The 24,046-nt window shown below is 46.9% G+C and overlaps 4 protein-coding genes across 10 annotated transcripts in view; 1 reads left to right on the forward strand and 3 right to left on the reverse strand.

Annotated features, from left to right (window-relative positions):
• LOC1274868 (coiled-coil domain-containing protein AGAP005037) overlaps positions 1-14,704 on the reverse strand; it is a 41,612-nt gene extending 26,908 nt beyond the window's left edge. For 2 of the 5 annotated variants that reach the window (XM_061663543.1, XM_061663541.1), the window contains exons 1-6: positions 12,233-14,210; positions 9,954-10,004; positions 9,719-9,846; positions 9,229-9,599; positions 9,003-9,150; positions 7,736-7,798 (exon numbers count right to left, since the gene is read on the reverse strand). In XM_061663543.1, the coding sequence (XP_061519527.1) occupies positions 7,736-7,798; positions 9,003-9,150; positions 9,229-9,599; positions 9,719-9,846; positions 9,954-10,004; positions 12,233-12,326 (855 nt within the window). In that variant the 5' untranslated portion in view covers positions 12,327-14,210. Of the gene's footprint in view, positions 1-7,735; positions 7,799-9,002; positions 9,151-9,228; positions 9,603-9,718; positions 9,847-9,953; positions 10,005-12,232; positions 14,211-14,652 lie in introns of those variants that run through there. The other 3 variants (XM_061663540.1, XM_061663544.1, XM_061663542.1) reach the window with 2 other exon arrangements.
• On the forward strand, positions 1,013-7,729 carry LOC1274739 (uncharacterized). The gene is made up of 6 exons (XM_558416.4): positions 1,013-1,520; positions 4,958-5,105; positions 5,758-5,851; positions 6,040-6,160; positions 6,380-6,604; positions 6,748-7,729. Exons 1-6 carry the CDS (start codon positions 1,275-1,277, stop codon positions 7,522-7,524), a joined length of 1,611 nt encoding a protein of 536 aa, XP_558416.4. The 5' UTR covers positions 1,013-1,274; the 3' UTR covers positions 7,525-7,729.
• An 86-nt stretch (positions 14,705-14,790) lies between the features above and the next one.
• On the reverse strand, positions 14,791-19,781 carry LOC4576265 (uncharacterized). Of its 3 annotated transcripts, XR_009767179.1 has the most exons (4): positions 19,259-19,781; positions 16,161-19,131; positions 15,896-15,977; positions 14,791-15,255 (listed from the first exon to the last, which is right to left on the reverse strand). XR_009767179.1 is itself a non-coding variant. In XM_061663546.1 (3 exons), the coding sequence occupies exons 2-3, from the start codon at positions 19,099-19,101 to the stop codon at positions 15,227-15,229; spliced, it is 2,970 nt and encodes a 989-aa protein (XP_061519530.1). In that variant the 5' UTR covers positions 19,102-19,133; positions 19,259-19,296; the 3' UTR covers positions 14,791-15,226. The 3 variants fall into 3 exon arrangements, 2 of the variants coding, with proteins under 2 accessions (XP_061519530.1, XP_061519529.1); XM_061663546.1 differs by lacking the exon at positions 15,896-15,977 and having other exon boundaries at positions 16,161-19,133; positions 19,259-19,296; XM_061663545.1 differs by having other exon boundaries at positions 14,791-15,977; positions 16,161-19,133; positions 19,259-19,296.
• Positions 19,782-20,814: 1,033 nt separating this feature from the next.
• LOC1274864 (RILP-like protein homolog) lies at positions 20,815-23,807 on the reverse strand. Its single transcript, XM_313909.5, has 3 exons — positions 23,350-23,807; positions 22,455-23,260; positions 20,815-22,365 (listed from the first exon to the last, which is right to left on the reverse strand). The coding sequence occupies exons 1-3, from the start codon at positions 23,614-23,616 to the stop codon at positions 22,248-22,250; spliced, it is 1,191 nt and encodes a 396-aa protein (XP_313909.5). The 5' UTR covers positions 23,617-23,807; the 3' UTR covers positions 20,815-22,247.
• Positions 23,808-24,046: the final 239 nt, after the last annotated feature.

Consider the following 24,046-nt stretch of genomic DNA (forward strand, 5'->3'; position numbering starts at 1 on the left):
CCCGCGGGCCATCTACCAACGGTGGGCATGCATTAGAGAGAACTCCATTAGACGCAACGGATATCGAACATAGTGATTTCGATATACAACTAACTAAATGCTTCGGATAAAGGTCAAGGATGAGTCCAAAGCAGCTTATTATAACAGCCATTTTAAAGCTACATGTAATCAACGGTAAGAATAGAAGTTGTGTGAGTGTTTGTGTGTGCGTGGGTTGAATTGTTATAACGAGAGAAACACGCCGTCCTGCGTGAAACCATTGTGCACCGAGTAAGATATCGTTATGAGTGCCATTTGCCCATTTACAAGTCAATTTCTATTGCGTTCAATGGAATTGTGTTCACTTCATTTCACTGCCGCTGTCGGTGGCAATCAATTATATTTATAAACGAAACAATTGCGATTTTTTTTCTCTCTTTCTCTCTCGTCAACAGTGCACCAAATCTTATGCAAAAGTTCGCACGAGCAGTGGCGTTACAGCACGGCGGCGTTTGGAAGTGTCCATGTACAACAACCGCTACCGCTAGTACCATTTAATTGCCAGCCCACTGTCCGCGTCTGTCCTGCCTGGTCCGTGCCAGGTCCAGTCAATAAAACAAAAGTAGCAGCAGGGAAGCAAAACATTGCTGTGAAGAGCCCTTTCTTTGTACGCTCGGAGTTGGTAGCAGCACAACGCCATATACACACTACACTATCTCCGTCCGTTTGGTGTGTGCGCGCGGGGGCTCTCGCAGAAAAAAATGCCGGCACTATTACATGGCGGTCATTAGAGCAAACCGCACCGCAGTACTGCCAGCCGTGCCAAATTCGTAGCCGTGCGAAAGGTGAGCGAGCGGGGCGGACTGGCTGGTGGCGATGATCGCTGCAAAGAAGGAATATGTTGCCGATCGACGATTTTTTGGCCGAGGCTAGTCGGGCTTTCCACTTCCACCCCCTCCCTGTCACAGCACAGAGCATTCAAAACCGGCGGTAGGGAGACCGCTCGCTGTAAGCCTCGTGCGCACAACTGTCCACCGTCAAGCGTCAGTTGCAATTCGGGCTCGGCGTTGTAAAGGCGTTTCTTCAGTGATCGAGGCGTACGGCCGCGTGATCGTGATCGAGTGTTTGATACTGTATAGATTGTTTGAAATTGTCACTGGATTTTCACGACAGTGGTTGTGTGTGTGTGAGTGTGTGTTTTTCCGGCAGTTCGAAACTGAAAGGCTTGCTCGTTGTGTGACTTTCTTCTTTGTCGTCCGTTGGTTGTCCGTTTCCGGACCGAGTGGAAGGAAACTATGGCTGCCCCGAGCACGTTGTTAGCGGGTGGTTTAGCAGTGGCGGCCTGCGCACTGCTCTCGATCGCATCAGCACTTCCGCAACAAACAGTTACCACCTACCATGGCAATCTGTATCCCGGTGCGCTCGGCACTTCGGTTGTTGGCAGTGCGCCAAAGCTGATACTGCCCGATTCTAGCTCATCCGACGAGCGAATTCTTACCGGATCGGACGACTTTTTGACTGCCTTTTCGGCCAGCGGTGATGTAAGTACCGTAACCTGTCTCCACAAGTGGTCATTTGTGCGTGTCCCACAATCCTTCGCTGTCAACTTCGTTCTCTTTCTCTCTCTTTCTTGCCATTTCTTTATTTCTGCATAATTTCTAATTACGATACGTAAACGAGCAAATCAATAATGTACAACCCTACCGTCCCCGGGGGGGATAGACGTAAGCGTGCTTGCAAGCGAATTACGCACGCGATACTTTATTGCTGACAGGTATCGGATATGCTGTTGGGCGCTGTGGCCTATCCCAAGCTAGCAGAGAAAAGCACATTTAACGACCAACCAGCCAGCCAATAAGCTCAGCCAGCTCGGCCAGGGAGGTGTTCCATGGCACTAGCGAGCGCTAGCGAAATCGCGAACCTGCCTTTCCTGCCCCTGCAGATTGATCAGCCCTAGCGCGATGAAAGATCGCTGGTGAAAAGCAAGAGCTATGAGCTTATGTGTGACACAGTAATGCAAAACACATCACCGTAAAGACAATGATGTAATGCAGTGCGCGACATACATACAGTGCCCATTGCAGCTCTTGTGGCCCCAAGATCGATGCTCGCTTGGGAGGGTTTTGTTTTTTTTTGTGCGCCTTGGTACACGCAGTTTTGTAACCTGCTGCAATCTCAGCCTCGTTCCTCGTTCCCTATAAGCCCTCTCTCTCTCTGCTCTGTGTGTCTCGTACGAGTGCACTCACCGGTATGTGCTGCAGCATTAACTGGAGTGTCGCAAGGAAGCATCGCGGCTCATCGCATGTCGCCCGACGATGACGATGAGGGGCTGCGCAACCGCATGTCTCGACATCATTCAAACAGAACCGCCCACCCCATTTCCAATCCACCCACCATGTGTGAACAATTAATAGAGCACGAGGGCCTTGGGTTAGCGGAATTATTTTACGGAAATATATATATGTATTTCATGTTTCCAAATTTTACGCTGACCTGAAATGCGAAATCTGTAGCCAATTTTTGCGTCGTGGCGTGGAATTAATTGGCGTATAATTACGGAATCAGGCTTTCGGCGCGCAAAAACAAAATTGGGCGAGATTTTGTAAACTTTCCACTTACACACTTGCGAGTAGCGCGAAATTGCGTATCTGTGAGTCCAAATGTTTGATCATTGGTTTTCATTTCTGTAAACGTGCGTGGCTACTACACCTACTGAACCGAATTTTGCTGCACTTGATTTCGGACCTAATTAAGTGTATCTTACGCATCTTAAAATGATATATGAGCTCGGTTGAAAATACTGCCGAAATTACCTTGCTTTGCCATATTTTACTGATATCTCAGATAGAAATTCACAATTGCTTGTAATCAGCATCATTACGAGTAACCAAACGAATGCCAGCAGAATGACAAGTCGTACGTTAAACAAATCCTTTCAGAATGCCACCAACGATCTCGTTTGTAAATCAACTGAGATGTTGATCGAATTATTACTCAGATAAGTCAAAATGGATCTATTTTTCAACACATTCGAGAAGAAAGACGATGTAAAAGAGTACGATGGTTTTAGTGAAAAAATTACAGATTGCATAATATTAAAATATTGCACAAGATTTGAAATAATTGGAATAAGTATTTAAAAGGCATCGTCTGACAAATTGCGCTAATACTTCAGTTTATCAAAAATGTAAGTTATCGCATAACTAAGCTGGAGTTTTTGAAACCAAGACAGAAACTGAACCAAGTCATAGTCGTGATCTCAGTTGTGCAGATCTCTGCTAATAAAAGCCGAGACTTGACAAATAACATTAAGAACGTATCATATCATAAAACCGCTGCCACTTCCTTTTATTTCCCCTGAAATAACAAAGACACAAACATAAATGACCTAACGCCGAAAACGCGGTGTATAATATGCACCACAGCAAGAGCCAAATGCCAAAAGCTCTAGAGCTAAAATAAAATGTCTCTGCGATTAGAAAGCTACAACAAGAATGGCGAGGAGTTAGGTTTCAAATTTAAGGATCTTGTCAGCCGTTCACTTTTGCTAAATAGAGTGAAGCAGAGAACGGAATCAATCTAATGATCAATGCGTTCAATTCCGTCAAGTCATCGACGCTGGGATTGCGTTACAATTTATCAACCCGGCCAGCCAATCACACACACACACACACTAGCTCGTGCAGTTAATCTGTAAACTACCTCCTGAAAAGAGCACAACATCAAGATCGAACGCACGAACTATGCTGCTACTACTACCTACTCAAGGACAACCGCACTCCGGGAGATACCAAGACCGTGCGCGCTTAACCTTCATTCGGACGACTTGTTGTGTTCTGCGGCGGTTGATAATAAGAATTCATTGGCGTCATAAATCCGACACAAAGGAAAGGCAAGAAATGCTCCACATCCTTGATTCTTGTGCCCGAGGGCGGCGAATTTCAGCCCGTTACAAACTGGTCAACCGGTACAGACATGCCTGGCTGATAGGGGCAAGCGGGATTCTGGTAATACTGACTCGATACGTCCACATTCCACCCCAAGCGACACAAAGAGTCTTTGGAGGTTATTTCTCAGCCCACCTCAACATCACACTCCTCCGAACTAGATCTCGTCATACAAGATTTGCATTGTATTTGCATGAATGAGTAACGTTTTCACTATTCGGCACACCTACCCTAGGAAAGCATGATCAACACCACTCATATCATTCACCGAACTTGAGCAAGGTGAGCTAATTTGAGCAAATTGGTATGACACAATTCAACGCTGATTGGGTTTTGCGGTTTCTTCGCATGCTGCAAGTTCCCCACAAACAATCCTTAAAAAAGCTTACCCAACCGAAAGAACATGCCACATTTCTTTGCACAATTCCACTGAAGGACACACACATTTCTCGGCAGAAACGATCGTCGATCGTTAGTGGGTGGGTGTGTGAAAAAAAAAAACAAGAAAAACACACACACACACACATGCGAGCTGCGAAATAACTAGACGAAAAAAAAGATTTACAGCTGGGTTATATGCCCCTACGCAATATATTGCGTGCGGTCAGGGGTTAGGAAAGCTTTCCTCTCGAAAGTTCCGCTACTGAGGACCACAGCCTGACCTTCATAAGGCCATGGATGTGTTGGCATGATGTTTTTGTTTTGCCAGAACGATTTGTTTACCATAATAGCTGACCTTTATTTGGCTAATGACGTAATTCTTAACATCTGTTCCTTGTACAAGATAGTTACACCGATTAGCTAAAAGCATGACCCTGAACGGTATTTATAAACTGGTGGTCTAATGTATCTTGTTTTTGTTTATGGATCTTGCTGTTGTTTGATGTCTTTTGAAGCAGCTCAATGGCAGGCTTTTTGAATGATAAAAACATCCACTGCAATTATTTCGCCAAGCTTAACTAATTAAAACTGTTCTGCAGAAAACGACAAGAAATAAATAATTAGCTAACTCCAAACTTTACATCTTGCAGGACACCTGTAGCTTCGACAAATATGCGTTCGATCACGACGGCACAGTTAAGTACAGCAACAAGCTGCCAGCCCTTAACCAGTTCACGCTCTGCATGTGGATGCGATTTACCAATCACACCGGTGACCACACGATCCTCACCTACTCCGGTAAGTATCGCGGCGAGGCGGCGCGCGCGTAACCTGATTCACATTTTTCCCAACCGAACGTAACGCTAAACCACTGCAGTGGTGATTGATTTGAATGCATAGCCTCAAAAAGTGCATCCACACACACACACACGCTGCAATCTCCTTAAGCTGGGCTTCCTTTGCCGCGGCTGCATAATAAGTGGCTTAAACATAGTCCGGTGCTCTCGTTATGACACGGTGCGCCGACCAGCCAATGCCCGCTCTCGGCAGCTCCGGAATCATTTACGGGCGTCGTTCCTGCTGGTGCGACCTCCCCACTTGTGGCATTACTGTCTACTACTTCACAGCTTTTGAGTCGACGGTGATCGTACGCAGGCATCACCCGGCTTGATCGGCTTACGCATAGCGAACGGAATTTCGACGTAAAACGCAACGTGTGATACGTGAAAAATGCACCTTTCGCTCTCGCTATGCGAACGCGGACACTGGCTAGTTCACTAGCTAGTTGCGTACCCCATACTAATGTGTCCCACTGAACTGTCGACTCACTTTCAACTTGGCCGGACGATGCAACCACACTCGCTGCTGACACTTTTGTTAATGCTTTTCTTATGTTATTCTACTTTTTTTCCCGCACAAAATTCTACAAACCAAATGGCTGCATAAATAGTCGAAGATGAACCGCGCGAAATTCAGCTCTGGATTTCCAACAGCATGGGCATGAGCTACATCAGTTTGGCCGTCCATGGCCAGTCACTGTTCAGGTAAGGTGCACCAGATATATAGAAAGGGAACTAGCAGACAACAGACTCCCTTGGAACAATGTAATTTTATGTAATCTTACCTACCTACACACACACACGCACACCGACTATAACGACCTCCAGAAAAACAACACTCGAAGAAACTCACGAAAGCGAATATTATCTCATTCGAACCAAAAAAAAAACAGGTTGAACTATCCTTTCAAAATGCGAAAGTGGCACCACGCTTGTGCGTCGTGGAACGGCAAAACCGGCGAATGGCAACTGTGGATCAAATCGGAGCGCGTCGGACGCGGATTCCACAACCGGGTAAGTGTACGCGGCTCGGTCCGCAGCAGCCTTGAGACACTTTCGCTTCGGCACGCTTGCGCACAGCCAACCAAATAAATGGTCGCGATCGCGAGCGAGTTCTGGAAAGCGCAAACGACGCCAACCCGATAAACAATCTCTCTGCTGCTTCTTCTCTCCCCAAACAAACACGCGCACACGATGACGCGATGGTCAATCTGCCCCATCCCCTTCCCGCAGTTGGTCAATTACGAAATCAAACCCTACGGTACGCTGTTCTCCGGTGGTCCATCCATTACCGGGCTGACCGATGTCGGGCTGCACTTCGAGCTGACGGCGGTGCAGATGTACAAGGTGGCGCTGAGCGCAGGCAAGGCACACCGAGACCACAAGCATCACCATGTGCACCATTTCGATCATAACGGTGGTGAGGTTACGTCCACCACTCCCCGGACCCAGGTGGCGGTAAGTCGTTAGCTTCCATTTTCAAACCGAACGCTGCCAATCTGCTACGAAACCGCGTAGCGGAGCGTGCGCGTTAGAGCCGTTTTCGGACTGCTAATTAGAGCGCTTCTTGCGTGCGTCTTTCGGTTTGTTCTACCCGTTAGCCTTCACCCCAGCCGGCGAACCCGCTGCTGGCGAATGGTCAGATTCCGACGCGCGTCAAGATCAACCTCGCGAGCAACGGTGCCCAGCAGAACAGTGGCACCCTGGGCATTCCTACCAAGGGATTGCCGTCGCAGCTGGTCGGTGGTTTCACCCCGTCCACCGGCAACGGTGCTACCGTCACGACCAACTTCGTCAACGGCCAGTTCAGCACGGGCGTTCGGTTCCTGCAGGAGCAGCTCGTATCGACCAACGTGATCGGTGGTCAGCCGTTCCCGCGGTCTAGCAGTATCGGCGGCAGCAGTTCCACTGGTGCATTTACCTTCCCGGACACCAGCAGCGAGCTGGGCACGGGCGGTGCTTACTCGATCGTGCAGCTACCAACCGACACAACCGCGCGCAAGATTTTCAAGCGCCAGACGACGGGTGCGAAGAAGAAGGTCTCCGAGCCGAGCGGCGAAACGAAGGCGAAGCGCGATCTCGTCCAGCTGCAGGACGGTTCGCTGCTGCAGAGCTCCGAGTACATCTTTGACGGGCTGGCCGAGTTCGGGCTGCCCGATTTCAAAAACAAGGTCGGGCGCGAAACGGACATCGAGGACGAGATTCGCGAGCACGACAAAGAACCGGCCGAGGAGGAGGTGCGAGCCGTCATGAACATATGCTCCAAGTGCGCGCCAGAACCGTTTGCCAAGGCGCTGGTGTTTGCCTGGAAGGATGCCGTGACGGAGCTGGGCGGTGCGCTGTCGGCTAAGGCGTCCACCCACTGTGGCCATTTCTAGGGGTCGCGGTAAAACTGCTGCTGCCTTGCTGGATCGGCCGGGCCGAAACGCTCGCAGAACGTAAACGTTAACAGTATGGATATTTAAAAATACCTCAAACCACCCCCCATACATTATTAGTGTATTTTATGAAGCCATAGCCCAAGTGTGAGTGATGTACAGGCGATGTATGCGAAAAAGGAATAAATGTATTATAACAACGATACCGTACCTTGCTTTTGTGGATGTGCTGATGTTGATATTCCGAGTCGAACTCCGGTTCGCTGAAATAGCTCTGGAAGTTGAAAGAACAGAATAACATTGAATTAAAATATAGATTCATAGACGTTCAGCTATGGCGTCAACATTGAAAGATCGGATAGGATTTTCTGTAGGAAGTTGTCTTCTTCTAAATACCATGCATCTTGTATCTGATCATACCAGCGTCTTATATTGGCTACTAGATATTCGTCATCTTCTAATAACCGCCTTCTTCTAGACGTCTTATACGTGGTCATATAAGCGTCTGATATAAGCTGGTCTAGTTTTAAAATCTTTTGAGAACCTTTGTCTTTGATATGTCTTGTACGTTATAATGCCATCGTTTTATGTAACCTTATTAGACATCCGTCATCTTTTTATAGCCTTCTTCTTCTACATGTCCTACATATTTTACGTGGATATCGCCACCAAAGTCTTAAATAGCTTTACTAGACTTTTAAAAAGCCGTTGCGCGTCTTCCATTGTGATCACCGGACTTCAGAAAGTGAAACGAATGATGTATTCTTACTAGTGTTGGGTAAATCTGATTGAGATTCATAAATCTGAATGAATCTTTGAAATGATTCAATGAATTTGAATCTCGGTAGGGAAGATTCATTATTGTCGAAAAATTCATGAATCTTTAAAGATTCACGAATTTCAAAAGATTCACGAATCTCAAAAGATTTATTAGTCTCGAATGATTTACGAATCTCTAGGGATTCATAAATTTCCAAAGATTCATAGAGCTGGGTTTTCTAATTATTCTTCTACTTGGCGTAACAACCTATGTGGTCATGCCAGCCTTCGATACTTCTTAGTATGTACATCACAATCGGATAGTTTGTTTTACTACGGGGAGATGGTCCGTGCAAGGCTTGAACTCACGATGGGCTTGTTGTTAGTTAACCACGTGCGAGTTAACCACTGTACCACTGTATGAGATCGAGCAAATTCAATATTTTAAAAATCATACATCTCTAAAGATTCATGAATCCCTGGAGATGCATGAATCTTAATGGATACTTGAATCTTACGATATTAACGAATCCTTGGAGATTCAAGAATCTTCGGAGATTCATGAATCAAAAGAGAATCACGAATCTTTAAAGATCCACGATTCTTTAGAGATTCATGGAGCTTTGGAGATTCGATTCGAGATTCGAATCGCACATCCCTGAAGATTCATATAAATGAATCTCAACGAAAGATTCATAAAATCCAACACTAATTCTTACCTGCTCTTGATCCCATTGGTTTGGAATCGCTGCTGGCTGTAGAGGTTGTGGAATATTTTGTCCACCAGGCAGGACCTGCGGCGCACTGACTTCGTTCGACTCGAACAAACGTAGCACGGAACGATCTCGAATTTCTCGGAGATGCGATCTACGAACGAGGAAAAAACACAGAGCACACCCAGCATAAGCTAGTATTCTACTGACACATCACAATCGTTATCCTTACCTCACATCCTCGAGCTCGTAGAACATGTCCTTGCTCGAATCGTGAATGTATATCTTCACGTTCGGCCCTTCGAGGTACTGCATGGTTAGCTGCCGCGGGAAGGATCGCACAAACAGCGCTCGTACCGTGTCGATCGAGGTGATCTCGTTCGGCAGCAGTGCCCGTTTCGTCTCGGAACGATATTGCAGAAACACCAGCCCGAGGGGCCGCTCCAGCGTTTTCGATGGCGTTCTTACGACCGGCAGGGACGAGCGCTGTTTGCCACCCCGCCGGAAGCCCGTGCTGGCCGTTTCGGCCTCGGACATGATGCCGGGATCATCGTCAAACAATGGTCCCTGGTTCGTCGGAGTGTACACACGCATCTGTGGAGTCTGCTGAGGTAGCAGCGGATACAAGCAAAAGGGGGAATGAAAATATGAAAGGCGAGCGATTGTAAGGGCATGCGGGCACTCTTTGTGCCACCTTCGCCCAAGGTCAGCCGCGTGCTTACCTCAAAATCGAGTGATCGTTGAATGTTTGGCGGTTGCGTTTGGGCCTGATACTGCAGCATATCGCCGCCAAGGGTGTGTCGCCGGGGATCTTCCCTGCTTCGTGCCGATCGTCGCCTATCATCGATCGCTGCAAGAGAGCGGCGCACACACAAGGTGACAGCGCAAGGGCATTAGCAAAAAAAAGGAACAATTTATGTTGCGATTTTTTTTCATTAAACAGTACAACCTTCTTACCTTGATCGGTCGGCTGGTTCCTGTTGCTTTTGTCATTTTGCCAGTCATCCTCTGCAAATCGATTTTGTTTTCGAGCGAAGGGTTCAAAGCGGGGAAAGAAAATGGAAACAGGACCAAGAAAATGATAGCTTTAGTGGTACGTAAATCACTCAGTCAACCAAACACAGTGTGCGGTTGCCACACACCGGCAAGGCAAAAGGCCAGGATGTATGATTTTCTGCGTAATGACGCCCACACACAGCGGTGCGCAGGAAGGGCGTGTGACGGTGAAGATTGATCGAAGAAGTGCAATTAACGGTTGAAGTGGTTGTGTCCTGCACAAGATTAGATTATGGAGCAATCAAATCAACTGCCTATCATTTTATTGCTGCCGCGCTTTGTCGCTGGCGGCCACTGAACAGGTATAGTAACAGAATTTACTATACAATTTACTAGGAACAAGCTTGGCAGCGCCACCTGTTCTGAAACAGCTGTGGTTCGCTTGTTGTTAATATCGTCATTTATCAATTTTTTAGAAAATTGCGATCAAGCTATTTATTATTACACAAACACACGTGGTTTTGCTGAAGGACAATGTCAATGGTAGTGAGGCGATTAGAAGATACACTATGATGAAAACTTTGCCATAGCATTAAAAATGTACATAATATGAATACAGTCGAGGAAGCGTTTCTACGGTCTCTCCCTATTCAACAGATAAATATTCGAGCATATATTTGCTGAAGCTTTGGGCCTAGTGAATGATCATCATTTAATAATATAGCTCTAAATGGAAGATTTTAATTAGCTTTTTTTAAATAAATTATACCCCATTTTCTATCTCTGTCCCCTCATCATGGAACGGATATTCCCTTATTACGAATTCATCGAATGAAGGATTATGAATTAATCGTTTTCAAATCCCCCGATCAGGAGACACCCGAATGGTCAAATGTCAAACGCACCCGGCATCTGCAAGCCCGGACGTGGTTCAATTAACATCTGAAAAGGAATGCAAAAATTGTTCTAGTCAGTTGTGTTGGTATTTATGACTAGGGGTCAATTTAAAAAGAAGTTCTTAAAAGCTCATTAAATTTCAGCAACCACACAAAAAAGCCCTTGTAGCACATTTGATGAACCAATACATGTGGTTACCAAATAAATTATTTCCTGTCTTTTTCCGTCTTGTTTTTTTGTTAATCTACACAACAAGGAAAAACTAATTCTCACTGGCCCGGTTAGCAGTATCAATTTTCAAACTTGACCCATTTAATGGTTTCTTGTCGATCGAATCATCCCACACTTCGGATTAGATTAGAGCTGATGAAGACACACACACACACACATACACACACCCACACAGCCAGCGAAAGCAATGCCGGAAAAGGACGAAAACCAATTGGGAAGGTGTGAGGTGTGAAGAAGAGCAAATTAGTTGACCACTTTCTTAACACCCTCGTTACCTGGGCTTATTTCGGCACAGCGAAACATCAATCAATTTCGGTCTAAAGTTGTCAAAAAGGTGCGGCTCACGCCCGCGGCCCGGTACATAATTGCTCTGCGTGTGTGTGTGTGTGTGTGTGTGTGTGTGTCGATAAGCTGAGGAGGAGACGAATAACATGGCATACTTGTGTCGCCGTCTGCTGAAACGTAAAGATTATGTTGGGCCCATCTTCGCTTATGGAGCAAAGGCAGCGACAAAAGTCGACCAGCGCTAACCACCATCAAGGAGGGCTGCGAAAACCGCTCCCTGCCTCCTTACGACTCGTCCACTTTGTTGCCTATAAATTATGCATCCTCCCAGTAGATGCCCTGGTGCGCCAGGGCACCGTGTGTAATAATGTATGGGCCTGCGTGGGGCGATGGGATGGGAGGGGAGGAGTTTGCATGTGAGTGTCGTGTCGTTTTCGCTCGCATCTACGGCGTAGCATAAACCCCACCCTACACGGATGCACGAACAGCAGGGTGTTCGGTGTGTGTTTGGCACGACGACGACGACGTTCTACCGCAAAATGGACAGGTCAATTTTTCAGCCTTATTTTGGCCAAAAGCTCACTCCCTCAATTTTTTTTAAAGAAACCTAAACCTTTAAGACTTCAACCATCGACCTTTGCAAAAGAACGAAAAAAAACGAAATGCACGAAAAACCGTCCGCCCTTTTCTGCACAAAACGCATTCGGCATATACACACACACACACGCACACGCAGTATGTTCGCATTTTGGCAGGGAAAATGTACGGTCGGGAAATCCTGACCCAGCCTTGCGAGGCAGGATCCCTATCCTATCTGGCACACATACCGCTTTCCCTTCCTTTTCTTTTCTTTTTCGACGTGCTCGACGATGACGATGTTGAGGATGAGCTTTTATCTTTGCTTTTCCACCGGATCAGCATTTTTGCTGCGGAGAACGTTGAACGTTATTTTGCGCTGTGTGTCTGTGGTGATATTTGATGAATTTCCTTTCTTTTTTTTTTGGATGCGGCCGCTAATGCTCCCCGCTCCAACAGTGCTGCTCTGCCAGTGTGACGTCCTCTGTTCAGGTGCGAACCCCGAAATCACTCGAATCACTCACACAAACACACGGACACTGCTGACGGGAAGGATTTTTACAGTCAATTACAGAAGGATTAGGGGCTGCTGTTTCGTCAATATCTTCTTTACGACTACGCCGCAGATTACTACGTTTGCTGCTGCCCTCTTCGAACTAACCGCCCGTTTGGTTAGCCTGCTCCGTCTTCCGTTTTGCGCTGTCAACCAGCACCACCACCAGCAGCAGCAGCAGCGTCACATCCGCTAATAACACACGCGCGCACCTACACCAAAACACTCTCTACGCACACACACTCAGCGTGCACGCACACACTTCAGCTTCCTTTTCGATCCGAAGGGTTGGAGGAGGTGTGCCGTGCACGACTCATCGTTTGGTCCTGGTTGAAGGGACGGGAAGGAAAACTCGTTCAACCGATGCTTCCTCTACACCTGATGTATCGCGCACACACCTACACACACATACACGACAGCAGGGAGGGACCACCGATGCAATCGACACCCGTTTTTCTCTTTGCGATTTGCACGACAGTGTTTGCCACTGGCAGCAGGTTGGTCAGTTCTTTTTGGAGTTAGTTTTCTTCACTTCCCATCGAAACAAACTCGTGTGAGTCACGCGAACTCTTCACCACTGTCTTACTGTCGATGTGCGAAAAACAGCGGCAGGATATGCTACACATATATGTACGACCCCCGTCCGCAGTTTGCACGACCCGGTTTGTGTGTTTTTTGCAGCAAGCTCTCGCTCAGCAGCGGTGTTCACTTTGCAGCAGGCCGAGAACGCAATACACAACGAGCCCCCGTTACGGAGCAGCAACCAGAAGAACCAGGAAGAATGTTTCTTGTCGGCGGATTCAACTGACACTGGGGAGAAGCGGGATCACTAGACCAGCCCCGGCCAGCTAGTGTGTGTGTGGCCACCCATGTTCCACTTTGCACCAGACGGACAGGTCCACCCTACCACCAGCAGCGGGAGTTGGTGGTCGGATACATTTTGCGGTTTTCCCTTTTCGATCTGCCTTTAGGCTCTATTCTGCTGCTGCTGGTGCTGCTGGTGCTGGTGCCGTTTCTGTTACAACACATACTACGGAGGAAGTTCGTTTTTTTTCCTTCTTCTTCTCGTGTCTCGTTTCGGACAGTACACACGATACGGCTTTGGTTGGGCGTGCGACGGGCGTTTTAGATTTCTTGCACTCCGATATCAACGATTGCAGCTACACAGCTTCAACTTCTGCAGCAAAGCAAGCAAGCAAATCGCTGCCAGGAACGACGGAAATTTGTGTATGAAAAGTTCCACCCTACTTCGAAGCCCCAAAGAGGTTGGTGGCTCTGCCCGGTTCGATGGTGTTTCTGTACCTTCAATACTTGTACTAGGAGCTCACCAAATTGCTCTCCATTCCAAAGCGCTCGAAGACGAAACGGCGTCCAGAGTGCGCATGCCCCAGAGCTATCTCTCCCATGTTGCCGGAGCAATAGCGCGTATGCTCACTTTGATGTGGAGTAGCCGCTGTCTGCCTCCTGCCAGGATATCAGGCGTGTGTGCCGTGTGTGTGTGTATCGTCAACGAGCAGTCCTTTCCACGATTGCAAAATAGAGAAGAGAGGGAGAGCGAGAGAGCGAGAGAGAGTCGTTTTGCGGGAGATACACTAATTCGCAAACGACCATAAAAATGCTCTTCACTTAACAGCATAATAACTGTGATCGAGTGAACACAGTTATGTTCACAAACGAGATGTCTTGAGATCCCACCCACCCCCCAAAAGCACTCCCACGCACACATTTCATTAAATCGATTTGGTTTTTTTATTGGTTTTGTCGGTTTTGCTAAACAATTCCTACACACAAGTGCGATCCCCGAACAGGAGAGTTTTGTTTATTTGATGGAGTATTTAACCATTTATTTCAAGCGTTTATCATGATGGGCAATGTATATTATATGCTTTACACTACTACTCAGCGAATGAAATGTGTAACATAACGAAAACACGATTACTGTTAGCAAATAATTACAATAAACCATCATATTTGTTAGCTTACATACTCGCGAAAACACACACACAGACTAGCGCGGTTGGTGGACCTTTTTTTTTTTTTGTTTAGTCAACTGCAAATTAGTTAAACAACGTGAATGTGCCACAGAAAATGCACGACACCAACCGGTGCCATATTTACCGATCGAAAACAGTGGAACCAATACACGACATCTACAGTACACCAGCGTAGGATATTCTGAAAACGGTAAACAAAGACACAGCACAATTTGAAATGGAACAAAGTTAATAGTAACAACAATAAGAACAAAAGCAAATGTTCAAGCGCTTCCAAATGGTGTCACAATAGTTTATTTTCAAATATACAAAATATATAAAATGGTGTATAAAATGTTTGTTTTGCTTTTCATCTTTATTTATGAATGTAGTCTGTATAGTAGGTATATGCGCGCAATATATATATTATATATATGTTTTAAAAAACGGTTTAGCAAAACTCTATGCCTTGTGTTATATATATACTAATAGGATTCAAAAAGGTCTCTGCTTCTAGCTTTGTTAGCATGTTTGTTTGTCTGGTGCGTCGTTAGCGTTCAAATTTAGAATACTGTATGTATATTGCTTTCATATTTGTTTTGTTATCATTTTAGCGGTGTGTTGCTATCACGGTTCTGCTTACGAACGAACAGTTACGGTTACTACACGTTGGCTTATTCTAGCGAAAACGCCCAACACAGGCGCCCACTTGAAATCTCTCAGCATTGTGTCGTTCTGTACTGGATACCTGCAAAAACGGATGATGAAGATGTACAAAAACCAACAGGGGGAGGGGAAAGTGGTAGTGAAAGAGAGAAAGAGAGAGACAACATAGAAAGACACACGGTCCACAAGACATTAAAAAGGGTATTATGAAAAAAGCACAAATAGAAAGAAAGCAAATTGAAAAACACAGAAAACAAACATACAAAGTATAGAACATACAAAAAGAAGGACAAAAGAACTGTGAACCTCATTTGAAATGATGACTGAATTTTAAGTTTGGATTTCTTTGTAACACAATCCACATCCAAACCGATCGAGGAATAAATTATGGTTGAAAGTAAATTGTTAAAAAAAAGAACTAGTAAAAAAGATCGACTTCAGAATATAAAAAAAAAAACAAAATAAATAAATAAACGACGTAACGTAACATATAAATTAAAAAAAACGGAACTCAAACGAGACCTGCACAAAGCTATACAACGTGAGGTAGGTTATGGTACAGCTCGACGAACGGAGGAAAAAACCATGATGGAGTCAAGGCATTGTAAAATGTGGGGGGGAGGAGGGAAAATGGGTACAAAGGTATGCGAGATGAGTATGTGTGCGGTATGATGATCAGACACCCTTCGACAGCGAACGAACTGGTAGGCGGGCAAGCTTACTTCTGCTGCTAAAGAAAAGCTCCAGGCATGTACTAGTGGTAAAAGCATACTCAAAGTGAACCAATTCCGTATGTTAGTAGCCCTGCAACAAAGAAAGAAGTACCATTACCAACACTTGCCACAACCGAAACTCTAATACGCAAATGGTGGGTGAATGGGTGCGAAAAGGATTGCGCAAACCAGCTGCTTACTCTTCCCGTTGTGTGATGTGATGTTACCAAAAGCAAGAGGAAAGAAAAAACAAAGTCCGAAAAAGTTTGCTTACCATCGGGAGCACCACGAATGTTAACGTAGTCCGCTTCATCGAGCCCATCGGTCATCACCACGCCCGGTGGTCGGTCTGTGCTCGAAAATGTCACCCGGCGCAGGGTGGAGGGTGCCGAGGTTTGTACCGATCTTACGCTCCGGTCATCTCCTCCGCCCACATTCATCTGTACCATCTTTTTGTTGACAAACGCGTAGATATTCTCGATGTTGCGCTCGTGCTGATTCTGACGCCCCGTAACGATAGGCTGGCTGTTGGAAGGATGGTAGTGCATTGGGGCAGCCGGAACGGCGGTTACGGCCCGCGTATAGCGGCCCGTGCCGTACTGATTCGTCGGAGCGAGCGGTCGTGGCGTGTTTAAGCTTTGAACGCGCTGCACCCGTTGCCGTTCGATCGGGAATGTTCCGCTGGGCACGAGTTTCGTCGTGCCGGGCGTACCGTTGCTGCTCTGGTAGGTCGGTTCTGTATGGTTCGAATTCACGCTCGTTTTGCTGCTGTTTCGTATCGATCGGCGACAGAAGTCGTAGATCCGGTGAAGGATTTGCTCACGATCGAGTACGTCCGAGGCGCGGCGCACCGGCGTGGACTGGGTGGACAGTGGGGAGGACACGTACACCGGTCTCAGGCGACCGTACGTACCACCGTTGCTGCCCGTACCCGCTACGCCCTCCTGCATGCTACTGTACGAGCGGCGATCCTGGGGATGCCAACGGTTCAGCTGCGTGTTGCTAAGGTAACCGATTTTACCGTAAACCAGCTCGCTGCGGCGCAAATTATCCGGCGTCTGCTCGTAAATATGATAGCCGTTGTCTACCGCGGACCGGAAGCCAGAATCTACCTCATCCTGCACCATCATCGGCAGCTCGCGCAACGGTTCCGAGTAGAGGGGTGCTACCGTGTGCGTCGATCCGCCACCGTAAAACCGTGCCGCATCTGGTCGCTGACGGATGAACTGATAGGCGGCCCCTGGAGGCGGTTGTGGCGGCGACTGCACCATCGCAACTGGTGGCTGTCCCGAGTGCGGAACGGCAACGGCACCCTGCCAGCTGCCGGGCCGTTGCTGCGCCACCGGCACTATCTGGTGGTTGGTGGGTATGATTTGACTGTTGTTGGGCCCACCGTTGGCCGCTAGATTGACCTGCACGCCGGCATTCCTCATCGGACGCTTGAGCGAGTCGACCGACGACACCGATCTGTTGGCAAAGTGTGTGCGCAGCTTCGGCCGTTCGAACTCGTTCACCGAAGCGGGACGGCGAACGGGAGCGGCCACTGTTTCACCCTGCCCGTCTACCAACTGTTTAAAATTAACCTTTGGTTTAACATCCGCTGTCGCAGCGGATCGTCTATTGAGCGAACCGTTAAAGCTGCCGAAGCGCATCGGGAGCTGAGAGCGAGGAGTCAGGCGCCCCTGTTGCGAGCTTGGAAGCACGGGCGTAGAGGACCGGGCAAATACCGCCGAGTAGGCCGGCTCATTTGGCGTTTTGGGCGTGAACAGCCCGTTGCTCTGGAAGAGCCGCGCGAGCACCGAGGGTTTGGCCTGCTGCAGCCGGGCCGGTGTACTGCTGGTCGAGATTGCTGACAGTCGAAGGCTCTTGCCGACCGATTCCGTCGACTCCGCCGGCCCACTGACGCGCGGGGAACCTTCGATAGCTTTCGGCTTGGCCGGCACCAGGGAGAGTCCCTTGCTTTGCAGGTACTTCCGAAAGTCGGCACTTTTTACCGTGTTGGAGAACGATTTCTTCACATCCTCGGCAAAGGTCGACTTTCGCCCATCGGGCTGATCCTTCTTGGCGTTCACCGACCCTTTGCCCGCACTCACGGATTTCGACGGACTTTCGCGGCTTTGTACCGTCGTTTCGGGTGTGTCTTGGCCAACCGTTTGATCGCTTCCGTCCTCGGTTCGCTCGGCGATCGTGTCTATATCGTCTTGCGACCCAAACTCCACCTTCCTGAACCGACTGTCGAACTTGAGCGCGTTCTGGACGACCTCATTCGAGTCGTACAGCGACTCTTCCGTCTCGGCCGAACCGATGCGCACCTTCACCTCCGCATAGTCGTATCGTCTAGCACGCGGCACGGGTTTCGGGTTTCCGCCACGCGGTGATACGGTTTGCGGTGAGCGTTGCTGCCGTCTGCTGTTATTGTTTCGATCGCTCAGCTGCTGCCGCTGGTGTACCATGCGGGGGGCCGGAATTGGCGGTCTCACGCCCGGCGGTGACGATGTGGTATCGTCCATCACCACAACGTCCCGCACCTGTCGCCCCTTCGCCTTGAGCGCGTTCAGCTTTTGGATTACACTTTTATCATAATTGAGCTGCTTATCAGGATTTTTAATGTAGGTCTTCACATACTTGGACTGTCGCAGCACTTCCTCCTTCGTAATGAACACGTTATCGCTGTCAAGATCGGTGTCGGTATTATCGCCACCGTCGTCTTCGCCATCGTCATCATCATCGTCGATACTGGCAGCGTTACCGGGAAAAGTTTTATCGCGCACACTGTTCGTTTGGCGGTGTGCGGCACCGTATTGCTTCTCCAGCACGCTCGCCAGCTCGTCGGTTTTGAACGGGTTCTCTTTGTCCAATATTTCCTCACCTTCGATAAACTTGAGCAGCGTGTCGTCGGCAGTCGCGCTGCCCGCCGCTGCTGGGGTCGTAAATTGAACGCATTTTCGTTGCCTGTTCGTTATCGCTTCATGGTCATCCGGTCGGTTCAGCGGCGGCGGCAGCACCCTACTACTAGCACCGTTCGGTTCGGTCGGTTCTGTTTCTCGTTCTGTTTCACGTTTCACTTTCACATCCTCCACCACGGGTTGCCCCTTTTCGGCGAGCTGCCGCTGTTCGCGATGTTCTGACTCAACGGGTGATGATGGTGCGGTCTCCGGTTTTGCGCAGTTTAATGGCGGGGACACAGCTGTACGTGGTGTGTCATCGTCGGACATTTTCGCACTCGTCAGTATCGTGCACAGATTCTCTGCGGGAAAACGCCAGCACGGCCAGGTACAAATCGGTTAGGTAAGTATTTTGCACCATCGAGGAAATCAATAAATCTCGGCCGCACCACACCACGCTTGCTAGTGAGAGGCTTCCAGGGCTTACCTTTACTTTGCGTAATGTGCGTCCAGTGTGGCAGCGTCGGCAGTAAAGCTTAATCGCAAATCGCACGTACATTCTACACAAAACGGTGGGGAGCACTACGTTTTCCCTCCGGCACCGCTGGTCAGCATGGCGACGGCACCTTATCAGCAAGTAGAACGACGAGAAGTTTGCTAAAAGTCACACGAAAAATAAATAAACCATTTCCGATAACCGTCCGCCACCCACTTTGCTGCTATCTCTATCTGGCACCGTTTAACAAACACAGTGTCACAAACTCTCCTCACACGCGTCGCTTGCACGATTGCACAAGCGAACCTGAGCGGGCTCACACACACACCGAGATAGGAGCATCTGCCGCACAAAACACTTGTGACAGGGCTGTCAAACGCACGTGAGGTGCGGGAAACTTTTGATGTAAATAACCTTCTGTCTTCATTCGAGAATTCTAGCAAAATTCTGTTTAAAATAGGGTAATTTTCCAATTGTTGAACACTTAAGGGAACAGCCAACGTATTTCATATGTCTGAGATTGATAAAGGCAGAATATTATTGTTACGTGCCTAGAATATAACATGTTTGTTTAAAAAAATGCATGTTTTTTTTTATTTTAGGGATAAAAATGATGAATAATATCAAGAAATGCTGATTTTTTAACCTATTCTATTTTTTTAATTTTTGGACACTTATAAAAACTCCAAATTCTTTTATTGCTCAAATATAGTGCATTGCTCTTTACATCTCACTTTCCAACACACTGAACTAGACAAAAAATGAGCACTGAAATGGATGTATTTCTATAGAATTTTGAATTTTTTTTACCAAATAGTGATAATTAACTATATTTCTAAGATTTCAATTAAACTATACACTTTAAGTGGTGCTTATGGCGAAATAAACTTATTTTGCGTGTATTTTTTTGCGATTTACCTAAGAAATTCATTCAAATTCAGCAGGCAACCATCTTAGTTGTTTAGTGAAGAATTCAATTCGTTCGTTCAAAAAGTTATACGCAGTGTGCAATAATTGGATGTTGTGCAACAATTGGCAAATTACCCTAAATGTGCAGAATTGTGAATCATAGTTTATTGATTTATTTACTTAATAATTTATATCAATGTTTAATATTTAGCATCAAGATGCTAGATACGTTTATAAATGATATAAAGGTTTATTTTTATACATTGGACGCCTCTGATTGGAATGGATTGTGTGTGGAGGGGAAAAATCAACAAAGCAGGAGGAGAAACGTCAGAAAACCAAGGTTGCACACAGCCACGGTATGACACAATTGCAGCGCAACGACCAATAGAGAAACGAAAAAAAAACGACACAATATCGACGGTACTGCACACGTAGGGGGGAGACAGTGGGGTCGTCGTTATTAATTAATACCGCTCTGTTTACGTCATTTGCCATGGGGTACACAAGTACTGGCCACATACATACTGGGCATGCCAATTAGCGGCAATGTTTACGCCATCGTAGAATGTGCAGTGGAGCAGCAGATTGTTTCTTTCGTTTCGCTCAAGCAGAGGCAAAGACAACGCACGATCGAATCTTTTCTACATACGTTTGGCTTTACTGCATTAGTTTGATGATAGTATAAGATTGGCTAAAAGTTTTAATAAGGTTAACTTACAACATCGAACCTTTCCATTTTTTTTAAATTCTCCTTTTAAATCCTGCTGATAATATTACTAGTAATTTTGTTCTACTCGAGATATATTCCTCACTAGATATGGGCGAGAGCTAGTGCCAGTGCTTGGTAAATGGCATTGGGTGCCAAAATGCGTACGACAGGGCGTCGCACGGAAGTCTGGCCTACCACTCATCTTCAGTCATGTATTCAATTCGAGGGATTGAGGAGAAAAGTCATAGAAAGAATCACTGTTAATTGATCATATTGTCTCAAGTAATACTCTTGAAGTGGTTCCATCGGTTTCTTTTCTTGTAAATAAACTAATAGTGTTGATCTCTAAGATTTAAAAGTCCCTAGCAACGTTCCACCATTCCCCCCCTGATGCGCATACGCATACTACCTTTAACCTGTTCCCAATCTATGTAAATTGCACCACTTTCGTCTTCAGAGTTTGAAACTCAACTTAGCTTGACAGTCTTGACAGAGGAATGTATCAACTAAAACCCTTAAAGTCCATCCCCATGCTAAAATAGAGGTCAATGGAATGGAATGGAATGTCTCTTGTCTAAGATCTAACAACTTGGCTTCCTTGGCTTTTTGTTTGCGCTTGGTGGATGATGACTAGAACCAGTTAAATATTGTTTCCTTTCCTATACCTCAAAACCATTTCTTCCCACTCAGCTAGCCCTCCTGGGGATAGATAACCCGTTAAATCGCTAATAGTAATGGAAGAGTTGGAAATGTTGGGTCCATACATACTGCTGCTACATATGTTTCGTTAATGTTATCCTTTTAAAAGTCTTGTTAATGTTGTCTTGTGTTTTTGTTTCCATTTACCATCTCTAGAGTGAAATATCTTTTTTGCTACTCAAAACAACGATAGATTAGCTATGCGAAGACAACTGTACTGCATGCACTGCGCTACTACTAGAGAGTGAGAGGGAGAGAGCGATATTGATCGGAAGAAGTTAGAACATTCACTGTTCGGTAGAACTATACTAAACTGTTTTGGGGTAACAGCACTGCTGCTATCCGAAAACACAACGTTTTTCAACCATGTCTACGAACTGGATAAGTGTTTTGTAAAACAAACAAACAAACAAGACGCTATATACCTTGCTAACAATAATATGCGCTATGGCAATAAAACGGATATTTCTTACGCACGTGTTTTTGTACCGCGTGACTGTTTATCAAAACTTGGTAAATCTAATCGATAAAACCGCCAACGGCTTGGGTAAGCGCTCTGTCGGCGTGTATAGTACGCGTAATTCCTTGCCTGTTATTCCATGATCGTTGTTGGTTCGGGTTTTCCTCCCTTTCCGACTCACATTGTGCTGCGCTTACCATTTAGATCGGTATATCACTGTGCGGTCCCGATGACAGCGCCATTTTCGAGAGGGTCGATAGCGAGCGTTGCGAGAAGCTCGAACAATCGGAAGAAGTTTCATTGAACAATTTGCGGAAGCTGGAGAGGGAAAAAAGAGAAACAACAACAATCATAAAACCAGACTCCGTAAGCGTGCAAGTGCGTTCGACGTCTTGCGCCATACTTACAACTTTCTTATGCCACTTTCGCTGCTCTTCTTCCACGGTGCATCTTCCGGCTCGTAAGGGAGTGGACCTTGCACCGGGAGGTCGCTGAAATCGGCCGCGGGTCCCTCATTGCTGGGTTCTTTGGCCAATGCGTTTGGTTTGCTGTGGTCGTTCTCTGTGCCCGTGCCGATTGCCTGGCACGTCATCAGCTCCTGCTCTAAATCGCTCACGCGTGCTTTCAACTCATTTCGATCGGTCAGCATCTCCTTCAGCTCGACCGTCGAGAACCGCGGCCGTTCGTCCTCGTTAACCCGGTTCGCCAAGTCTTCGTTTTCCTTTTCGGCCAGTCCGAGCTGCATCCGCAGTGCCTTGATCTCGTGATGCTGGTCTTGTATCTGGGCCAGAAAGTCGGCCCGTTCCTCGCACAGCGTAATGATCTGATTGTGCGAAAGCTTCTGCCGCCTGCGGCTTTCACTTACCACCTTCTTCAGGCGATCATTTTGGCTGGACAAGCTTTCGATTTCGGCCATCTTCTCGCACAGTTCCATCTCTTTGCGCTTCAGCTTCTCCTCCAGCTGGGAGAGCTTAATTTTGTGTTCCGATTTTTTTAACACACTGTCCGCCTCCGGCTCTAGCGCATCGGAATCGTTGGGAAAGCCATCGTTCGTGCCACCGTTCCGAGAGCGTTCGTCGCTCTGATTGGTGCTTTCACTTGCCGACTGGGCAATTCCTCGCTGCAGTTTACGGTTTTCTTCCTGCAGCTTATCGATCACCTGAAACAGCTCCTTCGCCTCGGTGCGCCATTGATCTTCAATCGCTTCTAGTTCCTACGTGGGAGACAGGTGAACAAAGGAAACATAACACCGATAGTGCATGCGGCCCCCGCCCGTCCTTATGCTCGGTTTGTAATGCTCACCTTTTCGTATCGCGAACGCGACGCAGCCTTCTGCTCCTTTTCGGCCTCCAGCTGGGCGATTTTCTCCTGCAGCTCTTGCAGGTTGCCATTTTCGCTTTCATTCTGGCAGATCAACGTTTCCATCAGCTCCAGCGCGTTGACCACTTTCGTAATCAGCCCAGACACTGCGTTTACTCCATTTGCATCGATGATTGTTTCAAACTCTTTCCCAATTTCCAACGCTAAATCGTACACGTCCACTACGCTAAACTTTTCCGCCACATTCATTTTGCTGTTTGACGATCGCGGGCTGCCAAAAATGTTTGATAGAGGCTTCGTTTTCGCCACAGAATACGACCGATGCGTATCAATATGTGTTAATGCACAGGATTATTTTTTTCCTTGTGTTGTTGAAATGTATTTTTCCAGCAGCCAGAATTGACAAAAGAAAAGCCAAACGTCAAGGTGATGTCATTTGCACACTGGACGCAGGCAGCAGAACGATGGCCATATTTTCTCCTCCAATACTTAAGCAGCAATTACACGTGCATCAATCGTAGCAATGCAATAGAAAAAGTGTTGTGTGGCATCAGTGTCGTGTTTAGTAAACTTTTTTTTGGTAATTATTGTTGTGTACTGTAACTATTCTGGTTTTGTTAGGTAAGTATAGTATAGAACAGGAGATATAGCTAACATAAGACCAAATTGGTTAGTGATA

This window comes from Anopheles gambiae, chromosome 2, assembly GCF_943734735.2.
Source record: "Anopheles gambiae chromosome 2, idAnoGambNW_F1_1, whole genome shotgun sequence".
Classification (NCBI taxonomy): domain Eukaryota; kingdom Metazoa; phylum Arthropoda; class Insecta; order Diptera; family Culicidae; genus Anopheles; species Anopheles gambiae.

Excerpts from the sequence above, each read along its gene's own strand:
- LOC1274739 (XM_558416.4), top strand. The coding sequence starts at position 1,275 with ATGGCTGCCCCGAGCACGTTGTTAGCGGGTGGTTTAGCAGTGGCGGCC. Across the intron at positions 1,521-4,957 it reads CCTTTTCGGCCAGCGGTGAT|GACACCTGTAGCTTCGACAA; the intron begins GTAAGTACCGTA and ends TACATCTTGCAG. Across the intron at positions 6,605-6,747 it reads CTCCCCGGACCCAGGTGGCG|CCTTCACCCCAGCCGGCGAA; the intron begins GTAAGTCGTTAG and ends TCTACCCGTTAG.
- LOC4576265 (XM_061663545.1), bottom strand. The coding sequence starts at position 19,101 with ATGTCCGACGATGACACACCACGTACAGCTGTGTCCCCGCCATTAAAC. Across the intron at positions 15,978-16,160 it reads CATTCGTGGTGCTCCCGATG|GGCTACTAACATACGGAATT; the intron begins GTAAGCAAACTT and ends TCTTTGTTGCAG.
- LOC1274864 (XM_313909.5), bottom strand. The coding sequence starts at position 23,616 with ATGAATGTGGCGGAAAAGTTTAGCGTAGTGGACGTGTACGATTTAGCG. Across the intron at positions 23,261-23,349 it reads CGCGTTCGCGATACGAAAAG|GAACTAGAAGCGATTGAAGA; the intron begins GTGAGCATTACA and ends TCTCCCACGTAG. Across the intron at positions 22,366-22,454 it reads GAAAGTGGCATAAGAAAGTT|CTTCCGCAAATTGTTCAATG; the intron begins GTAAGTATGGCG and ends TTCCCTCTCCAG.